Source organism: Pteropus medius, unplaced genomic scaffold (genome assembly GCF_902729225.1).
Source record: "Pteropus medius unplaced genomic scaffold, Ma_sr-lr_union100, whole genome shotgun sequence".
In the NCBI taxonomy this organism is placed as follows: Eukaryota; Metazoa; Chordata; class Mammalia; order Chiroptera; family Pteropodidae; genus Pteropus; species Pteropus medius.
In genome coordinates, this window is record NW_024346150.1 from 344774 (window position 1) to 363008 (window position 18235).

At 41.0% G+C, this 18235-nt stretch overlaps 1 protein-coding gene across 1 annotated transcript in view; it reads right to left on the bottom strand.

Annotated features, from left to right (window-relative positions):
• Window positions 1–18235, bottom strand: part of LOC120612884 (uncharacterized) — a 175075-nt gene that overhangs the window by 10006 nt on the left and 146834 nt on the right. The window contains 9 exon segments of the mRNA XM_039875502.1: window positions 3895–3980; window positions 4610–4737; window positions 9446–9574; window positions 9893–9982; window positions 11388–11456; window positions 13006–13156; window positions 15404–15567; window positions 15904–16019; window positions 16479–16648. Coding sequence (XP_039731436.1) covers window positions 3895–3980; window positions 4610–4737; window positions 9446–9574; window positions 9893–9982; window positions 11388–11456; window positions 13006–13156; window positions 15404–15567; window positions 15904–16019; window positions 16479–16648 — 1103 coding nt within the window.

Below are 18235 nucleotides of genomic sequence, written 5' to 3' on the forward strand. Positions count from 1 at the left end.
GAGAGTGAAAAAAAATCCAGGACATCAGAGAGACCCTCTCGGGGCTTGTTCCTTCACCTCCACCCCATACCCTGCTGTTCTTAATCAGTCTAAGAGTCTATAAACATAAAAAGGTGCCACCAGGAGGGTCTGCTCTCCTTCCTGTTCAGCAACCCACTGGAAGTGGAAGCAGTACTCTCCTCCATTATCCCAGAGATCCCTAACTGCTTTCTTCTAGAAACTCTCAAGTTACCGTATTTATATATAATTCTTACTTTCTCTGTCAATCCAATATTTCTGGTCCCAAACCCCAATTTCTACATTAACTTCTGTGGTACGAAAACTAATAGGATGATTGCTGAAACCATGGTCACACTTTATACTATTCTAACAAATCCATGGAGTCATGCTCCAGCAAAGATGCTTGAGAGACGGCAGTGGGGGTGTGGATAACCTGTCAGAAGGGACAATCGTGCCCCTGACTTCCGAATTCCTCCTCTGTTGTCTTTTATCCTTGAAGAATTCTTTCAACCTAATGATTTCAATTACCTATCTTGCTGATCATCCTCCCAAATCTCTTTGGTTCTGGTTATGTCTCTATAAGGCTCTGATGGAACATCTCACTTTGCCCAGGTTTAACTCAGGTCCTCATCTTTCACGATCTTAACCTCTCCAGCTGAAGCTGAACAGAGTATACATACTAATCTTACCCTCTTGCTCAATTCTGAGAATCATCCCCAATTCTTCTGTTTTCTTCTTTATTAACATCCAGTTATATCACCAATCCCTATTGATTTTGCCTCCAAAATGTCTCTGGAATCTATCCATTTCATTCTAGTCACACTATTAATCTAACAAGTCTAGTTACCACCATCTCTAACTTAGATTACTACAATAGTCTCTAAACTTGTCATTCCTCCTCTAATCAATTCTCTAAACTGTAGCGAGACCTCTACATTATAAATCGATCGTGTCAATCTCTTGTTTAACGTATTTCATTGGATTCCAACTGCCTCAGGATAGAGTCTAAGAGCCTAAACATGGCTTATAACCTTTATGATCTGGCTGTCCTACTTCTCTATCCTCATTTCTCACTTATCTTTTCCCCTACACTCAAAAGTGCTAGCCACTCTCAACTACTGATCCCAGTTCCGGAGAGCATGTCAGCTTACTGTAGATCCCAGGTCTCTGAACATACTTTACTCTCTGCCTAAAATGTTTTGTCTTCCTTTCCTGTCACTACCAGCCTCCTTCCTCACTGGCTAAGTCCTATCATCCTTCAGGTTTCGGTTTGGACAGGAAACTTTCCCAGGTCTGGGTTACACAGCTCTCTCTCAGCACCCTATGCTTATTCCTTTTGTGGCACTGATATCTTTGAATTGTAATGGCCAATTCATGTCTGTTGTCTAGACTAGTCTGTGAGCTTGTCAAGGGCTAGGGCTATACCTTATTCATTTCATTGGGGCTCCAATAACTAGCACTGTGCCTGGCACAAAGAAAATACTCAAAAAACATTTAGCGAATGGGGTAGGGATTTGCTGCAAAGGAACATGAAGAAATTTTCTGCTCTATATTTTAATTGGGATAGTAGTTACACAAGTGTGTTTGTCAAAACTTATCGAATTGTACTCTTAAAGTGTTTTTACTTTATTGTATGTAAATTATACCTCAATAAAGTTGACTTTAAAAATATTGGGTGACTGACAGCATTTTCACAGTCAAGGTCAAAACTACTCTTTTGTCATCCAAGTATCCAGACCCTCCATCTTCTGCCCTCTACATCTGACAATCACTAAGTCCTGGACAACTTCTTTCCACTGTCTATCAAAGCCCATTCTTTCCTCTTCATTTCTCTGTTCTAATCCCAGCCCCATCCCCTCGACCCTAAATTATTACAACATTATCTGCATTCCCTGCTTCTGGTCTCTTCCTGTTCCAGCTGCCCCATTTTCCAGAGGTAAAATCTTGCAAAAATACTACTTTGTTCACATTGCATCTCTGCTCATAAGCCTATAATGGCTTTTTATTGTCCTTAATAACTAAGATTTATTAAGTTCTGAGTAAATGCCAGGCAGTACACTAAGTATGTCACCTACATCTCAGTTACTTCAACAGCTCAATGAAACAGATGCTATCATCACTCCCATTTTACAGATGAGAAAATGAGAGCTCACAAAAATTAAAAGCTCAATCTAAGAAGACATTGCTGAGTAAGTGGTGAAATTGAGATCTGAAACTAGGTCAACATTAGTTCTTTCTCTTAAAGCAGTTTTCAACCCTTCTGTGTTTATTTTAAACATTAGCAGAACTCCCCTTTCAAAAGAAATCTCACCTAGAACCCCATATAAAAATGATAAAAGCAGAGCTGACTTAGCTGGTACCAGGTATAAGGCTTCCCGGTTTCCCCTCCACACTTAGCTCCTGAGATACCTCTGTTTGAAACCTCTGCCCCACCTCACATTCTCTCTTGTGGAACCGATTCTCTTTTCACAGGTATATATCTATTTTTCCCCAAAAATGCACTGTCAAGAACTGGTACCATACTCCACATCAGACTCTCCAAGTGCTACCTAGAGGAAAGGGACAAGTGACTTCCTCACTGGCCTGACAAGCTGAGCCCCAGGCTTGACCCATTGTGGACAGGAGGCAGCCACTGCTCTGGTGTAGAATTATGGAATGTGTGTGTATAGTCTGTGCTGTCTCGAACTTAACAAAGATCTTCAAGTTTCTTTCAACCTCAAAACTAAGTAATCCTACAGAGAAGAGATTGGTAGTTGCCAGAGGCGAGGCATGAGGGTAGCAAAATGGGTGAATGGAGTCAAAGGTACAAACTTCCAGTTATAAAACAATTAAGTCCTGGGGATGTCATGTGCATTATGGTGACTATAGTTAATAATACTTCATTGCATATTCGAAAGTTGCTAAGAGAGTAAATCTTAAAAGTTCTCATCACAAGAAAAAATTTTTTTAACTATGTATGGTGATGAATATTAACTAGACTTATTGTGGTGATCATTTCACATAATATATACAAATACCAAATCATTATGTTATACAGCTGAAACTAATGTTGTATGTTTATTATACCTCAATTAAAAAAACAAACAACTGATCATAAAACTAAAAAAGCTTAAGTCTGAGGGTTATCCATTTCCCCTGCCACTCTACCCAAATAACAGATCCAGACTCTGCTTTGTCCTTGTCTCAGACTGCTCCCCCTCATTCTAGATCCACTTTCAGACAGAGGAGATAGACTAACATATATAAACAGACAGGAAAAGGCAGTGGCAGCTAAATAATTGAGCACAGATGGGTACAAATGGAAAAGTCTGATATAAGTAGGAATATCTTTGTGGACCAAAGTGGAAAATGAATAGACGAATAAGCTGAATGAACAAGATGAATAATAATATTTCTGTGACCATGCTCTACAGAAGTGAGGGAAGAAGTCTCTCTCTTATTTTATCACACAAATCCAGAATAGCTTTCAAGGAAAGCCAGGCCAGGCAGTCCTCAGAGCATGAGACAATGATCTTATTTATGTATTTAAGGGTCTATGATTCCTTAACACTGTATAGATAAGTTTCATGAGGCCATTCTCCAGGGAGTGGGCCACTTGCGAATACCCAGCATGGAAGGAGTTGATCTCTGGGCTGAGAAAGTCTTAAACATGTACTTGCTCTAAAGCTGGAAGGAGAAACCTATACCCACACAGCCATTTCCATTATTACTTTGGCTGAAGCTTTGTCCACCCAAGACCTCCTGAGGCCTATCAAACCCACTGTGCCTAGAATTCCTCCAGTTCCTTACTGTACCATTCACCCTGACCCTGCAGTTGTCTGGGAGAGGAAAGAGACAATAAACAAGGTGCTTGGACTAGGAGCCTGCAGCCCACCACCTTGGGTACACCCTTACCCTCCAGTGCATATTTCATGTCTTGGGCAAAGAGTTGCCACATCACTTCTGCACTGACTTTTCCCACATTCAACTCCTGAGGAAACCTGGATGATAAAAAAAGCCACAGTTAGAAAACAAAGCAAGAGTCATTTGACTGATTCCAAAGCTAATGTACCTAGTTCTTGGAGGTCAGACTGAAAAGAGAAGCCAAGGAAATGGGTAGGCACACTCTGGAGAAAAAGGTCTCGGGGGCCAGAGGTAGGACAAGTCGGGGCAGAGAATCTCTTCAGGCAAGATGGGCCCGGGGAGAGAATGCCCAAAAGGCAGGGAAGTAAGGCCCAAAGGGGAAGGGTTGAAGCTAGAAGACAGGCCCAAGCTAAATAAGATGGAGGAGAAAGGGTAAGGACGTGGGCCATAAGGTGGCTCATTTTATTCACAGTGGACAGACACATACATGCATGGTCTCTGGATCCCCCGGGACTCCTATGGCAGCCATTCCCAGAGGCCTCTCACTCCAGGGAGGCTGTCTCAGTCTGAGCAGAGCCCCCCATTATGTTTCCACACTTGTCTCCAGAAATAGTTACCCAGACAGATACAAGGGACAGAGGGACAAACGGATGGACAGGAGGAAGAGGTGGCACTGCAAACACACAGAGATAGGAAAGAAAGAGGCTGTTAGACAGATGGAAAAACCAATCACCAACCAGACAGGGCCAAGTGCAGTGATACTCACTGGTTCAGAACAAGTGTGTAGGAATTCTTATCTTCCTCTATGATCGACACAATGAGTGTGATGAGTTTGGGCCAGAAATCCAGGTTCCGAATGCTGGGTCCTTGCTCCTCTGGAGGCAGCTCCTGCTTCTTGTTCCAGAGGAGACAATGATAGACAGTGAGAGTCAGAGTAGAATGTGGAGAGTATCTCCAATAGTCTTCTTTTCTCACTCCCTATGCCCCTTCCTCTAGAATCAGGTACCCTTCCACTCCTAGAGTCTGTCTTCCAAAAGACTGCCCCTGTTGTGTCAGAAAGGTGATTGTTGGGAGGTCCTTAAACACAAGGAATTTGTCCCTGAGAACTTCTCTCCCCAGCTCCAGGGCACTGATCTGATAAGCTTGGTCAGTCACAGAGACATAAAGATGCCCATTCTCCTTCCTCAGGAGCTATGAGTATTGTAACTCCTTGGCCAAAGTACGTATCCCTCAAGTCTCACTAAATAAGTCTAGTTCCACTGCAGCCATCCTCGGAATCCACACCCCCACACACATATACACACACACATACATACCTACATACATCCACATATCAGCTCTGAGAAGCTACTCCAAGTTCTGCAGGAGCTACTGAACAGACCTAGCATGCAGGCTGACCTAACTTTCAGTGGGTTAGGACTTCCCTTAACCCCTAGAATAAAGGACAGCTGCATCTAGTAAGCTATTTGCCAGCTGGATAAGAAAAGGCCTCGGGGAGCCAAGAATACCCAGTGGGGAAAGGACAGTCTCCTTAATAAATGGTGTTGGGAAAACTGGATATTCATCACATGCAAAAGAATGAAATTAGGTTCCTATCTTATACCACTCACAAAAATTAACTCCAATGGATTAAAGTCTTAAACGTTAAGACCTGATTCTGTAAAACTCCTAAAAGAAAACATATGAAAAAGCTCCTTGACATTGGTCTTGGCAATGATTTTTTTTTTTGGATATGACACCAAAAGCACAAATAAAAAAAGCAAAAGTCAATAAGTGGGACTACATCAAACTAAAAAGTTTTGGTACAGCAAAAAAAAAGAAAAAAAAAATCAACAAATTGAGACAACCTATGGAATAGGAGAAAACATGTGCAAATCATTTATCTGATTAAGGGGTTAATATAAAAATATATATAAGGAACCAATACAACTCAATAGCAAAAAAAAAAAAAAAAAAATCTGATTAAAAAATGGGCAGAGGACTTGAATAGACATTTCTCCAAAGAAGATATACAGATGTCCAATGACCACATGAAGAGGTGCTCAACATCATTAATCATCAAACCACAATGCAAATCAAACCACAATGAGATGTCACCTCACACCTGCTAGAATGAATACTATCAAAAAGAGATCACAAATGCTGGCCAGGATGTGGACAAAAAGAAACCCTGATGCATTGTTAGTGGGAACGTACACTGGTGCAGCCACTATGGAAAGAAGCTTAGAGGTGCCTCAAAAAATTAAAAATAGAACTACCGTATGATCCAGCAACCCCACTTTTAGGTGTATATTCAAAAGAAAAGAAATCACTATCTTGAAGAGATATCTGCACCCTCATGTTTACTGCAGCATTATGCACAACCTAAGTGTCCATCACCAGATGAAAGAATAAAGGAAATGTGGTATACGAACCTAATAAAAAAGAAGGAAATTCTGTCATTCACAAAAACATGCATGGACCTTGAGGGCATTATGTTAAGTTAAAAAAGAAAGAGAAAGAGAAATACTGTATGATCTCATTTATATGTGGAATCTAAAAACATCAAACTCATAGAAACAGAGAGTAGAATGGTGGTTGCTAGGAGCTAAGGAGTGGGGGAAATGGGGAAATACTGATCAAAGGGTACAAGCTTTCAGTTATAAGATGAATAGTTATGGGGGATCTAAGATATAGAATAGTAACTATAGTTAACAATACTGTATTGTATATTTGAAAGATGCTATGAAAGTAGAGGTTTAATGTTCTCGCCATAACAAGAACAAAATGGTAATTATGTAAAGGTTGTATTAACTAACCTTATTGTGCTAAAATTTCACAATATATATGTGTATCAAATCATCACATTCTACACCTTAACTTACACAAGGTTATATGTCACTTGTATCTCAATAAAGTTGAGGGAGAAAAAAAAGAAAAGGCCTTGGTTGCAAGGAGTTAGAGGAATACAATGGTACATTTGGAAAAGAAGAAGCGACTCTATATTCACACCCAAGACAGGACAAATAGGGTTCACCACAGAGAGGCTGGAAGGGATATTTATCTCCTACTGGGACAAAAACACCCAGAAAGATGGGGGCTTTTATGTGGATGCCATATGTCATCACAAGGTCTCCACAGTCCTTAATAAGACTGTATTACCAGGAAGTCACTAGAAACCAGGACGGAATCCATAGAATGGGATTGTATCTCCTTAATATCACTGAAATACATCTCTTTCTTCAACATTTTCTGCCACTACCCTAGCTCAGCCTCTCATCATTCAAGGATCTCCTAACTGTCCTTCGATCTTCAAAGATCCCTCTTCAACACAGTGGTCCGTGATCTTTCTCCAAGGAAAATCTCAGTGTTACTGCTCTGCCCTTCAATGGCCCTCAGTAAAGTTCCAACTCCATAGCTTGACACAAAAATCCCTCAGACCATGACCCCTCTCTCAACCTCATATTTCACCTTTTCTCTTTTGTTGCAGCCATCACCACACCACTACCACTACTTACTTAGTGCTTAGTATGTGCCAGGCACTCTGCTAAGAACTTTATATGCACTATCTCATTTAATCCTCAAAACAACTCCATTGGATAGAAATTCTCACCACCCTCATTTTACAGGTGAGGAGACTGAAGAACAGTGAGGTTATATAACTTGCCCAAGGTCATGTAGTTATAAACAGCAGAACCAAAACTTACTTGACCCCAGAGAGCTGAATTCCAAAGCCTGACCCTGTAACTAGTCTAATTAAATTGCTTATGCTTCTCAAAATTAATATGTTCATTCACAATTCTGTGCCTCTAGACATTCTATTTCCTCTATATGGTATCCCCCTCCTCCTCAGCCCTTCAGTAGCTAATTCCTACTCATTCCTCAAAATTCAAGTTGAGCTTTTCCTTTCCTGAGAAGTCTTCCCTGATACCCCTGGTCTGGTTAGATGCCTCTCTTCTGAGCTCCCATAGAACCCTCTGTGAACCACTGGTATAGATGTAAGAGACAACTACGAGTACAATAAAATATAGGAATAATAAAATAAAATAAAATGTAGTAATTGTCCCCCACCTCCACCAAACAATGAGCTCCCTAAAGGCAGAGATGTTATCTTAATTAACTACATCCCTAGTGCTCAGTTTGTTAAAGGAATGTATGGATGAATGAATCAATCAATGACTAAAGGTCGGTAGAGGGAAATCAAAAAAGATACCAAGGGTTTACTTCAGTGTAAATAATGAATAATGAGAAAATGAGAGTGAAAGTAAAAAACGGCAATTCAAAAGCTATAGATAGTCCCTGAATAGTTTATAAACCCATTTTCAAAGTCTGGGTTCATCTCATGGTAGAAAATAGAGACCAAATAGAGACAAAAGATCAAAGCTGAGAACAGTGTCTTCCCCAACCAGAGAAAATCCACAGATGAATATCAGAGGAGCCCAGAGCATGGCAAGCTAAACAAAGGCCCCAGGAAAACCTCTCAGGGACTGTCAGAACCAACAGAAGGTTTTACAAACCTTAAAAGGAGGAAGCCTTAAAGAGAGGGCTGGCACAAAAAGTACATTTGGGAATGTGAGGAAGCAGTGTGAACAAAATTTTAGTCTTACTAAGGTGCTCCTAGAAAGCATTGCAAATAGGGTATATTCATGTTCTCCCATGAGTTGCTGTCCAAATCCTAATGCCTTTCAAGGTCTATCCCAAATGCCCCTTGTTTTATGTAGCTTTTCCCAGTATCTAATCAAGAGTGATTTCTTCCTGCTTGGAATCCCTTCAGTTTTATCCCTCTTTCGAGGTCCTAATAGACTGCTTTTATTGGAGGTATACATATGCTCACGGGACTGTAAACTAACTGAAGGAGCACTATGATTCCTCAGACCCAGCCCAGAACATTCCATACGTATTTGTTGGACTAAAGGGAATCTATTCAGCAAACATGTGGTTTCCTAAGAGAGGAACTGTGAGTAATTACACCCAGAAGGAAGTCCTGGCTTTGAAATGGGGAGGTGGGGAAGATACCATTAAAAAGATCTAGAAAAATGTATTACGTCACTATGCACTAAGTTAGGATGCCAGCATAATACAGGTGAAGAAGCTCAACTGCACAGAAGGGCAGAGTCAGCCTTAATAGTCAGCTGATGAACGTATCTCAGAAGACCATGCAGGGCAGAGAGAAGTGGTCAGAGGGGAAAGTTAAACTTCTATGAGCCAGTATCTCACATAGACAGCTATAGATCTCAGAGGAAGGTAGCCTGGAACATAGAGGAATCCACATGATTCAGAAGAAAATTAATCTTGGGGGATAAAAAAGACTGTTGATGGACTGAGAATTCACCTACTCATCCCCTAAAACTGCTCAAATTTTGGTCACTTTCTTTAGCAACAAACTAAAATTTACTGTTGTCACTTCTGTTCAACTCAGTTATGTCACATTTGGTCCAATGGTTCCTGTCCATCCACAAATGTCTCAACATGGTTTAGATGGTCCACACTCTACAAAACTCATTCACCCTCAAGAACATCAAGGATTTTGTCCTGAGTTCCCTTCTACCATGACTACAGTAAGGGAAAGCTGAGACTCCAAGAGCCATGGACAGCTAGTCCCACCTGATTCCAAACCTCTTACCAGCTGATACTGGTGACTGTACAAGTCATGGCAGTTGTTGAAGATATACTCATATGTGGAGTTCAAACAGGCTTTCACACAGTCCTTTACCACCTGGCTAGCTCTTGGAGGGCTCTGCAGTTCTTGCACCTGCCAATTAATAAAAGAAATATAGGCCCGGGATCCTATTCACCTGGGTGGGATCTCCTCCTAGAACTTGCCCCAAACAACTTCATCCCTCTATGGGTTTCTGGACCTTGCCCTGGGTTGAAACTGCCAAGACAGCTGATGGCAAGAACTGCCAGGTCCACCCTTGTTGACCCATGGTCCTCTCCGAAGTAATCCAAAGAAGAGTTGTATGGAAAAAATGCGGGCTTCGAGGTGATGATTCCTATAGCCTCAGAATGCCCAATGTTTCTTATTCTCCATATCCCCATGGCCAAGTCCCCAACCATGTTCATCTCTTACCTTCATTCTGAAGAAAGTAATGCTGGTCAGCAAATCCACTGTGGACTTTAAGTCCTGAAGCCGCTCAGGGCTCCCAGCAGGGAAATTATTCTGTTATGAAAATCAAACAAATGTAAGAAAAGAATAGAGGAATATGAAAGCCTTTCCTGACAGAAGCAATGAAATCAAAAGCTTCCCTGACTGCTACCCAGCAGGACTTTCCCTAGTTGAGATAGATAAAAAAGCTATAATACTACAGGTCTCCCTCTCTTTTCCACTAACACAGACAGGCCCTTGCGAAAAGCAAGGATTAATAATCCCCAGCCCGGAAAGTAACGCTTCCTACCCCCAATCTTACTTCCCATGCAATGTGTGAGCATTTACACAACTGAACACACACACACACACACACACACACTCACTTTTCTTGGGTGAAGATTCTTACACCCAAACAGTGAGTTCTTCAAAAGTTACAATCTAACTGTATATCCTGTAATATAAGTAGAGCCACACGACAGACCAGACTGAGATCCAAGATGTGTACTTTCCGTACGGTGGACCCTCAGCTACTCCTCTGTCCTGGAGCCAGCAGATGGCAGAGCTCTGGGCAGAACTGCTTTCAGAGTAAGATCCTTAGGACCTTTCCACCATGCATCACTTCATTCCTTTCAGAACGAGTTTTAGGAAGAAGCTGCCAGGGACAGCTGAAGGGAGATGTTGAGCCACTCTCCATTTTAAAGATCACTTTTCTAAACCTTTGAATGGCTACTTATATGCCAAATATAAGATATACAGTCAACTCTCCATTATTCGTGCAAATGGAGGGCACTAGAAGTGCAGATAATTAAAACTTCACTTCTTTTTTACTCTGAGGTTATTTTTATACTTACTTTTTAATGTGGGTATATTGCCTGTCCTGGAAATTCACAACACTTTAAAGCAAGTAATGAAGCCATTCTGAGAAGATCTAACTTAGGAAGAATTGAAAAACTGCCCATTTCCCTGTCCTTCACCATCCCAGGTATCCACCCTCCTACTACATGCATTCTCCCCTTTCATTCTAGGAATAGATGTGACCTCTGCTACAAATTACTTGACAAAGCCAAGCTACTCTCTCTCCCCTTAGCTGATTTTCACACCAACTTTAGAAAGTGAGGAGAGTATGATGTAAGAAGGGAAAGTAACTATCTAATTTTTAAAGGGCATTTCTGGAAGAGATTATTCTCAGGAGACTCCCTATTGAGAATGTCATCAGAGAATTTGGTAGAGTGATGTGAGTGGGGTTGAAAATCCAACTGTCTATAAAAAGCAGCCACATCTGCTGCTATTTATGCACTGCGTGGTCCTTGGAGTTTGCAGAACCACAGGTGTTCGTGGCATTGACCATACACATGGGTATGATGACACAGACCAATTTTCCTTGCCTTCAATATTTATAGCCAAGATTGGCCTACAGTCTCTCTAGATTAAGCTGATATTATCTGTTATCCCACCCCACAGCCATGTCTTCACTCACCCTGTATGTAGAGAGGTCAATTCTCAGTGAGTTGTGCAGCTGGTCCAGTAATTTCACAAATCTCTCTTTCTGAGGATAGGAAACAAATAACAGGGAAGAGAGAAATAATATGTTTCTGAGCCCCCTAGACTATAATAGAAACAGAAAACCATCTCTGGATAAGGAGGAGACAATGGGTTGGCGACACAGCCTATCCTATCCCTTCCTATGAGGAGAATAACAACATGTTAGGAAGAAATAAAATTGGTGGTCCCTATTCCATCTCTTAGCAGCAGCTTTGTCTCAAACTGGGGAACTTTCTCACACTGACAAGGGGAATGGAAGTCCCTGGGAGGAAAATCAGCTCTTTCTATACAAGAGTCAACCCAATATAGCCAGTGAGTGCATCTCCATCCCTTTGAAACTTTAACTCATCTTAGTCAAATACAAGGAAATTCCAAACACATTCTCCAACCTGTTCCTGAGTCTGACTTATCTTGGGGTAGCTCATAGCAGTTAAGCATCCACAGCCTAGCAGTAATGATGTGAGGGAGAAACAGCAATGCATTTGGAAGGTGATCAAGCAATCCTGAGAGAGTTTCTCTTTAAACCATGTTCCACATCATTTCCCTGAGTTTATACTATTTAAAATGGTAAAGGAATAACATATACTACTATTTTAATAGTTGATTTTTATAGAAAAGGTATAATTAAAAGTGGAATCATATGCCTATAGTCTATATAGTCATAGCATTCTTAGAACTCCTATATTTATTAGATTAAATATCATTAGCTACTGATTTAGTCAATATATAATGGGATGAGACAGAATACAACAGGTATTTAACTGGCTCAATCACCTTGTATGCCAATTACAAGAATCTTCATAATTTACTCATTCAAATATACATTCAATGAATGCATATGTGCAAGGCCCTGTGCTAATTCATCTACAGAAACACTATTAATAAGAAAAAATGGTTAGTACCATAACCAAGGCTCAGAGACCCAGTGGATTTGAAGGTACCAGTAATTCTGTCCCTCAAGAAGTGATCTGTGGTGGGTCAATGATATTTCATCTAGTTTATACTGAAGTTATGCCAGGTGACATTATGAGTAAAGACTTAACTTCTCAAATACCTTAAAACCAGGAAAGGGCATGCCCTGGATAGGAAAATGGATCCGGACACTAAAAAAGGGATAGGCTCAGGTATACACTAGTATCCTCTCTTAGACAGCAGTCTCATATGAACTTAAGTGGTATGAATCTGTCAGAGAGAGACTGAATAATATTTTAAAAGGTCCATTTGTGGACATGCAGGACTGAGGAACATGGTGACTCGACCAAGTTCTTGGCCTGGAGAGGTTCTACCTGAGCGCAGGTGGCACCCCTAAACCATAATGGTGCTATTCTTCTCTTTTATCCATGTCTGAGGAGAGTCTATTGGAAATCTACATAACCATAATGAAATAAGGATAGTCTATTGTATAGTCTACAGACCCACAAGGAAATAAGTTCATCTAAGTGGCATCTATTTAAATTTTAGACTTATCAACCAATTCTACAGTATCAATTATAAAAAATCAAATTTTATTAACTGATAACAAATGGATAGATATGTTTTTATGTCACACTCACCCCAAAGTTGGAGGCTGCAAAGCGACCAGATGCAGAGACATTGGTGGAGGCAGTTGTATGGGCATAGTAGGCATTGATGTTAGCCAGTAAGGTGCTCATCACTGCTGGCACACCAGGACACATGTACTTGGATGACAAACATGCAAAGTGCCTGTAGCAAAAGCCAAGTAATGAAAAGATTTCACTGATGTGTATGAAGCTTCCAATCGCCTTGGCATACAAGGACCTTCATAATTTACTCACTCATATATACATTTAGTGAATGCCAACCATGTGCAAGGCCCTGTGCCAAGTGCTAGAATCAAAAGATGTGACAGCGTAGCAGAGAAAGCAAATGTTAGAAAGTAAGTCTATAACCCAAGGTGTGCTATGCAAAAACACTATGGAAACATAGAGGAAGATCACCTAAATCAGGATGGTTGGGGGCTAGAAGGGATTAGAAAAAAGCTTCCCAAAGAAGAGATGGTTAAAACAAGTCTTAAAGGATTAGTAAGAATTAATCAAATGGAGAAGTGTGCAGATAAAGAGAAATTGCATTGCAAAGACAAATATACTCATGACTGATTTATTTGGGAAACCTCAGTTTAGCTACTGTTCATGTGTTTGACAGAATACTAAGAAATGACAGAGAAGATGTAGGCAGAGAATAGATAACAAAAGAGATCATCCTGAATAGTATAGTAAATTTTTAAACAAAGGCATACTATGATCAAATTAGTCTTTCAGAAAGGTCCCTTTGATGATAAATTGGAAGACTTAGAGATAAGACTAAGATAGAAAGATCAGTTGAAGAGTAATTGCAATAATTCAGAAAAGAAGCAATAAAACATTAAATGGAATGGGAAAATGGTTAAGAGCAGATGCTAGAGTCAGACTCTGGGTTTAATCTCACCTACATTATTCACTCAATGACCTTGGATAAATTACTTAAACTTCTCTATGCCTTGGTTTTCTTATCTGTAAAATGGGAAAAATAATAATCCTCGCCTGACAGGGTTAACATTAGCGTTAAATAAATTAACATTCATAAAGTGCTTACGCCAGTGCATGGCACATAAGAAAATGCTACGTAGAAGTTGTTGTCATCATCATCATTATTATTGTTGATCTACAGCAATGGTGACAGATTAAAAACAATTTTAGGAGATAGAAGCTACAGGTTTTACAGATTGGATATTGGGAGTTAAAGGGACAGCAGAAATTAAGAAAGAAAAGTTTAGGTTGACTCCTAAATTTTTTTGAACTACTGCATAGAAAATCATTCCGTTTACTAAAATAGAGAATAGAAAAAGATAAGCATATTTGGTGGAGATGATGTTGATTTGGAATTTAGCCATGCTGAGAGTTTACAATGTCTGCCTGTCAGAATACCTAGAAAGCAGCTGAAAATGGATCTGAAATTCAGGAAAAGTCCTGATGTGGAGAAAGCAATCTGGGAGCTCTAAGCCCAGAAGTAGTGGTTGAGGTCACAGGTTTGGATAAGCTCATCTAGGGAGAGTGAACAGAATAAGAATGGCAGAGGGACCATTCATAAACTTCATTCCTTACCGTATTTCTTCTCTCTATACTGAACTTCTTGTAATTCCTTGAATATTCTATGCTCTCTTGCATTTTAGCACCCCAGCACATGCCCTCCCCAAAATGCCCTTCCTCCTTTTCTATATTTTAAGATTCAGTTCAAGCAACTCTTTAAGGCTTCCCTCACAGGCCTCCCCTAAAATTTAGATCCTCTATAATATCCCGTGATTAACTTCTACCATAGCTTTTATCACATTTTACTGTAATTATTTCTTTGCTGGTCTGTCTTTCCTGCCAGACTGAGCTCCCTGAGCACAAAAGGCCCCATCTTTGTGTTCTCAGCATCTAACGCAATCTGTGACACATAGAAGGAACTCAATAAAAGTTTGTAGAATAAATGAAGCACAGCCAAAGCAATAGCTACCCTTGCTTACCTAAGGCTGCTTCCTAAGTATAGTTCTAGTGGAAGCCTCACCAATAGACAAACTACACCTCTTCTCATAGTAGGCAGGAATTTCTTATGAGTCTTGGTCAACTTCAGACTCACCTGCTTTCCCTACAGTGAAGTGCCCTCTCCAATATCCAGGCCAATCTATGAAAGCTTGGCTGTCACACACATATACATGAGCTCATAATGTTTGGGCAGGTTTGTCCTTGTATACCCTCTTTTGCCCCTTTCCCTTCCTATCTCTGATAAACACTCCCTTTATACATATACCCTCTTTGCCTTGGTACATAAACCTACTTCACCCAGCTCAGAGAGGGATACAATGAATCAATGCATATTACCCCACTAAAAACCTGTCTACCCTGTCAGTGTGCCTTCATTAGCCATCCTAAGGGTTAGTAGTCATTTCCCAAAGCCCCAGGGGAGTCTCACGTCATGGCCTGATATATGGATTCGATGCCATAGCGCATGGCAAATTCATCCACAATTTCTTGGGCAGTCTCATCAAAGTACACCTTCCATGCATCATCTCCTCGAGCCTCAGGGATCCGGACTCCTCCACTGCCCTGAATGTCTGTGAGGTAATGGAAAAGATTCTGCAGGAGACAGAGCAAAGGAAGGAGTTAAATATATATATATATTAAAAACAAAAACAAAATCTAGTGGTAAAGTCTAGAAGAATGCGAGTAGAATTCCACCAAAATTCTGTCCTTCAAGCTTTGATCAGTTCCTCCTGTGGCCCCAACAGGCTGTTCTCACATTAGTGAAAGAGAACTGAGACTGACTGTTACTTGGGCTGTCCAGCAGCACACTGAGCCAAGGATAAAATAAAAAACAGGCCCCAGATCTTCAACCATCTTCAATCCTGTTCATTATCAAAGGACCCTCCCAGCATTGCTTTCTGATACCCCATCTACCAAGGGCTGGCTCACCTCATGGAGACACGTATACTGTATATGATATGGGGCTACCTTCTCCTCTCCCTTGATCTCCACATTGATCTGTAGTCGGATAGCCCCTGAGACGGCTGATTTGTCTGTCCTTTTCTCTAGGAAAGAAAGAAGACTAGAGATTGACACCAATGCAAGTACAGACAGTGTAGACAGTCTCCATCCTAGCTTAACCACGGAAAAAGGAGGTACTGATCCAAGCGTTCACCTAACAGGGCAAACTCGCTCCAACGACCACGCAGTCCACAAATACCCCAAATATTCCCAGTAGGAACTGTATTCCATTAGGAGAATAGGGGGCTAAAGGCATTAGAGATGAATATGAAGATTAAAGGGCCTTCTGAAATCTGGCAAATGTCCAGTCAGAGTGAGTTCCAGCCAGCCCATTACTCTGTCCCCCATCTCCACCCAGGGTCAGTTCTCTACAGGTAAGGCAGGGTTCTGTATAGAGGTATGCTTTTAGAGATTGAGTGGTGATTCTGGTAGACAGGATTTTCCCCAAGTTCCCCATTCATGCTCTCCCTTCCCCAAAACTTTCTCTGGTCCTGTTTTCTCACCCAAGTTGTACCAAACATCCATCTCGCCACTCAGTGTCCGAACTTCAATAATGGTTTGGCCAAGGAAATCATCAGACTCCCGCTTTAGGCGCTGCTTTACTCTCGACTTGATGTCATCATCTTCATCCCACACACGTACCTTAATGCGGTCAGAAGAGTTGTGGCACTCACTGTGAGAGAATTCGGCAGGCTCTGTTAGTGACAGACCCAGCAGCCCCCAACCCTATTACTTCCAATTCCCTCCCAAAGCTCTATCAACTGCTGGGGAAGAGAAGGAGTCAGAGAACAGTGGTGCTGAAGTTCCAAGTGAGTCAGGCTATCCCAGCAAATGGCTCTTCATTCCTCAGCCTGGGTGACTCTACATACCATTATCCAGTCCTTATTGCCTTGGGACCAAAAATAGAGAGGGGGAGGAATATTCAGAAACAATTCTGACTTCCTGAGCAGCTAGCTGAATCAGCAACACCAACAGGAAAATAGCTGGACAGATGCAAAGAGCTCTAGGAAGCAACTGTTGGTTCCCTTCCCAGTCAGTAAAGGTGTTAATGTTCGTATTATGTCCATCTGGTCATATGTGCTTAGCTTTCTATCTAGCTCCCGAACTATCTAAGCATGTGCTTGGTGAACTTCTATCATTCTTTAATACCAACTTAAACTGTCATTTCCTCTATGGTGTTTGCTTTGGAGGAGGAAGTTTGCCCAGGTCCCCTGTCCCTTTCCTTTCCTTCCCCAATAGATGGGTCCTGCTGCCTAATTCAAAAGTTCTACTTGACAGAATTTGCTACTCCTTTCCCTTGGCTCTCATAATATCTTTGCACATTCCATTAAAACATTATAGTATAATTACTGGTCTACTGAAAAATAATAGACAAATAAAAAATGAGCTTCTTGAAGCCAAAAATTATGTTACACATTTTTAGATACACAATATCATGTACAGTGTCTTGTACAGAATAGGGGATTAATGAATTATTTATGAAATAGATAAAAGTGGGCCATATTGATTACAGAGCCAATTTATTTAGAATAAATCATAAGAAGGCTTCAGGTGGGAATCACTCAGATTCTCAGGTAACTGCTGAGTGTAACCATTGCCCTTGGATTGGAGATTGATGTACTAGGTCCCAATCCCTTTCCACATGAGTTCTCTAAGAAGCCAACAGAAGAAAGTCTCTACACAGCCAGCCTGTTTAGCTGATTCAGACTCAAAGTCCTGGTCCTAGGCCTTAGAAATGTAAAAAGTATGTGGATTCTCCAGACATTACTCCAAGTCCTAGGCTAGAGCTTCTCATTTTTCAACAGCCATCCCTTACTATCTTATGAAACAGTCTGTAAAAAAGTAAGATAAAGGAGTGAGGGTGGAAGCTAAAGCAGAAAGGAAATCAGAGCCCTTTAAAGGAAATGGAAACTTCTCCATACCACAGATTTCTTCCTTTAAGCCAGAATTACCCAGTTGTTGGACAAGGACATTCCTTTCCCACTCCCCAGAAGAGTCTTCCTAGGTAGGATGGCAGGGCTGGGAGGTACACAATAGGGTGGTCATTCCCTCGCTCTGTCACTGAGCAGTGGTACAATCTTCCTAATGTTAAAAAAAGCAGTATGGAGTGCCCTTTCATAGCCCCAGGTAAGGCAGGGCTTGGGTAAAGTAACCCTGATACAAACAGTCTGTGAGAGGAAACCCAGAGAAAAAAACGGCTGCTGCCCAACTGAAGCATGTGAGAAAAGGGTTTTCTCTACTACCTCTGATTCATCCCTTT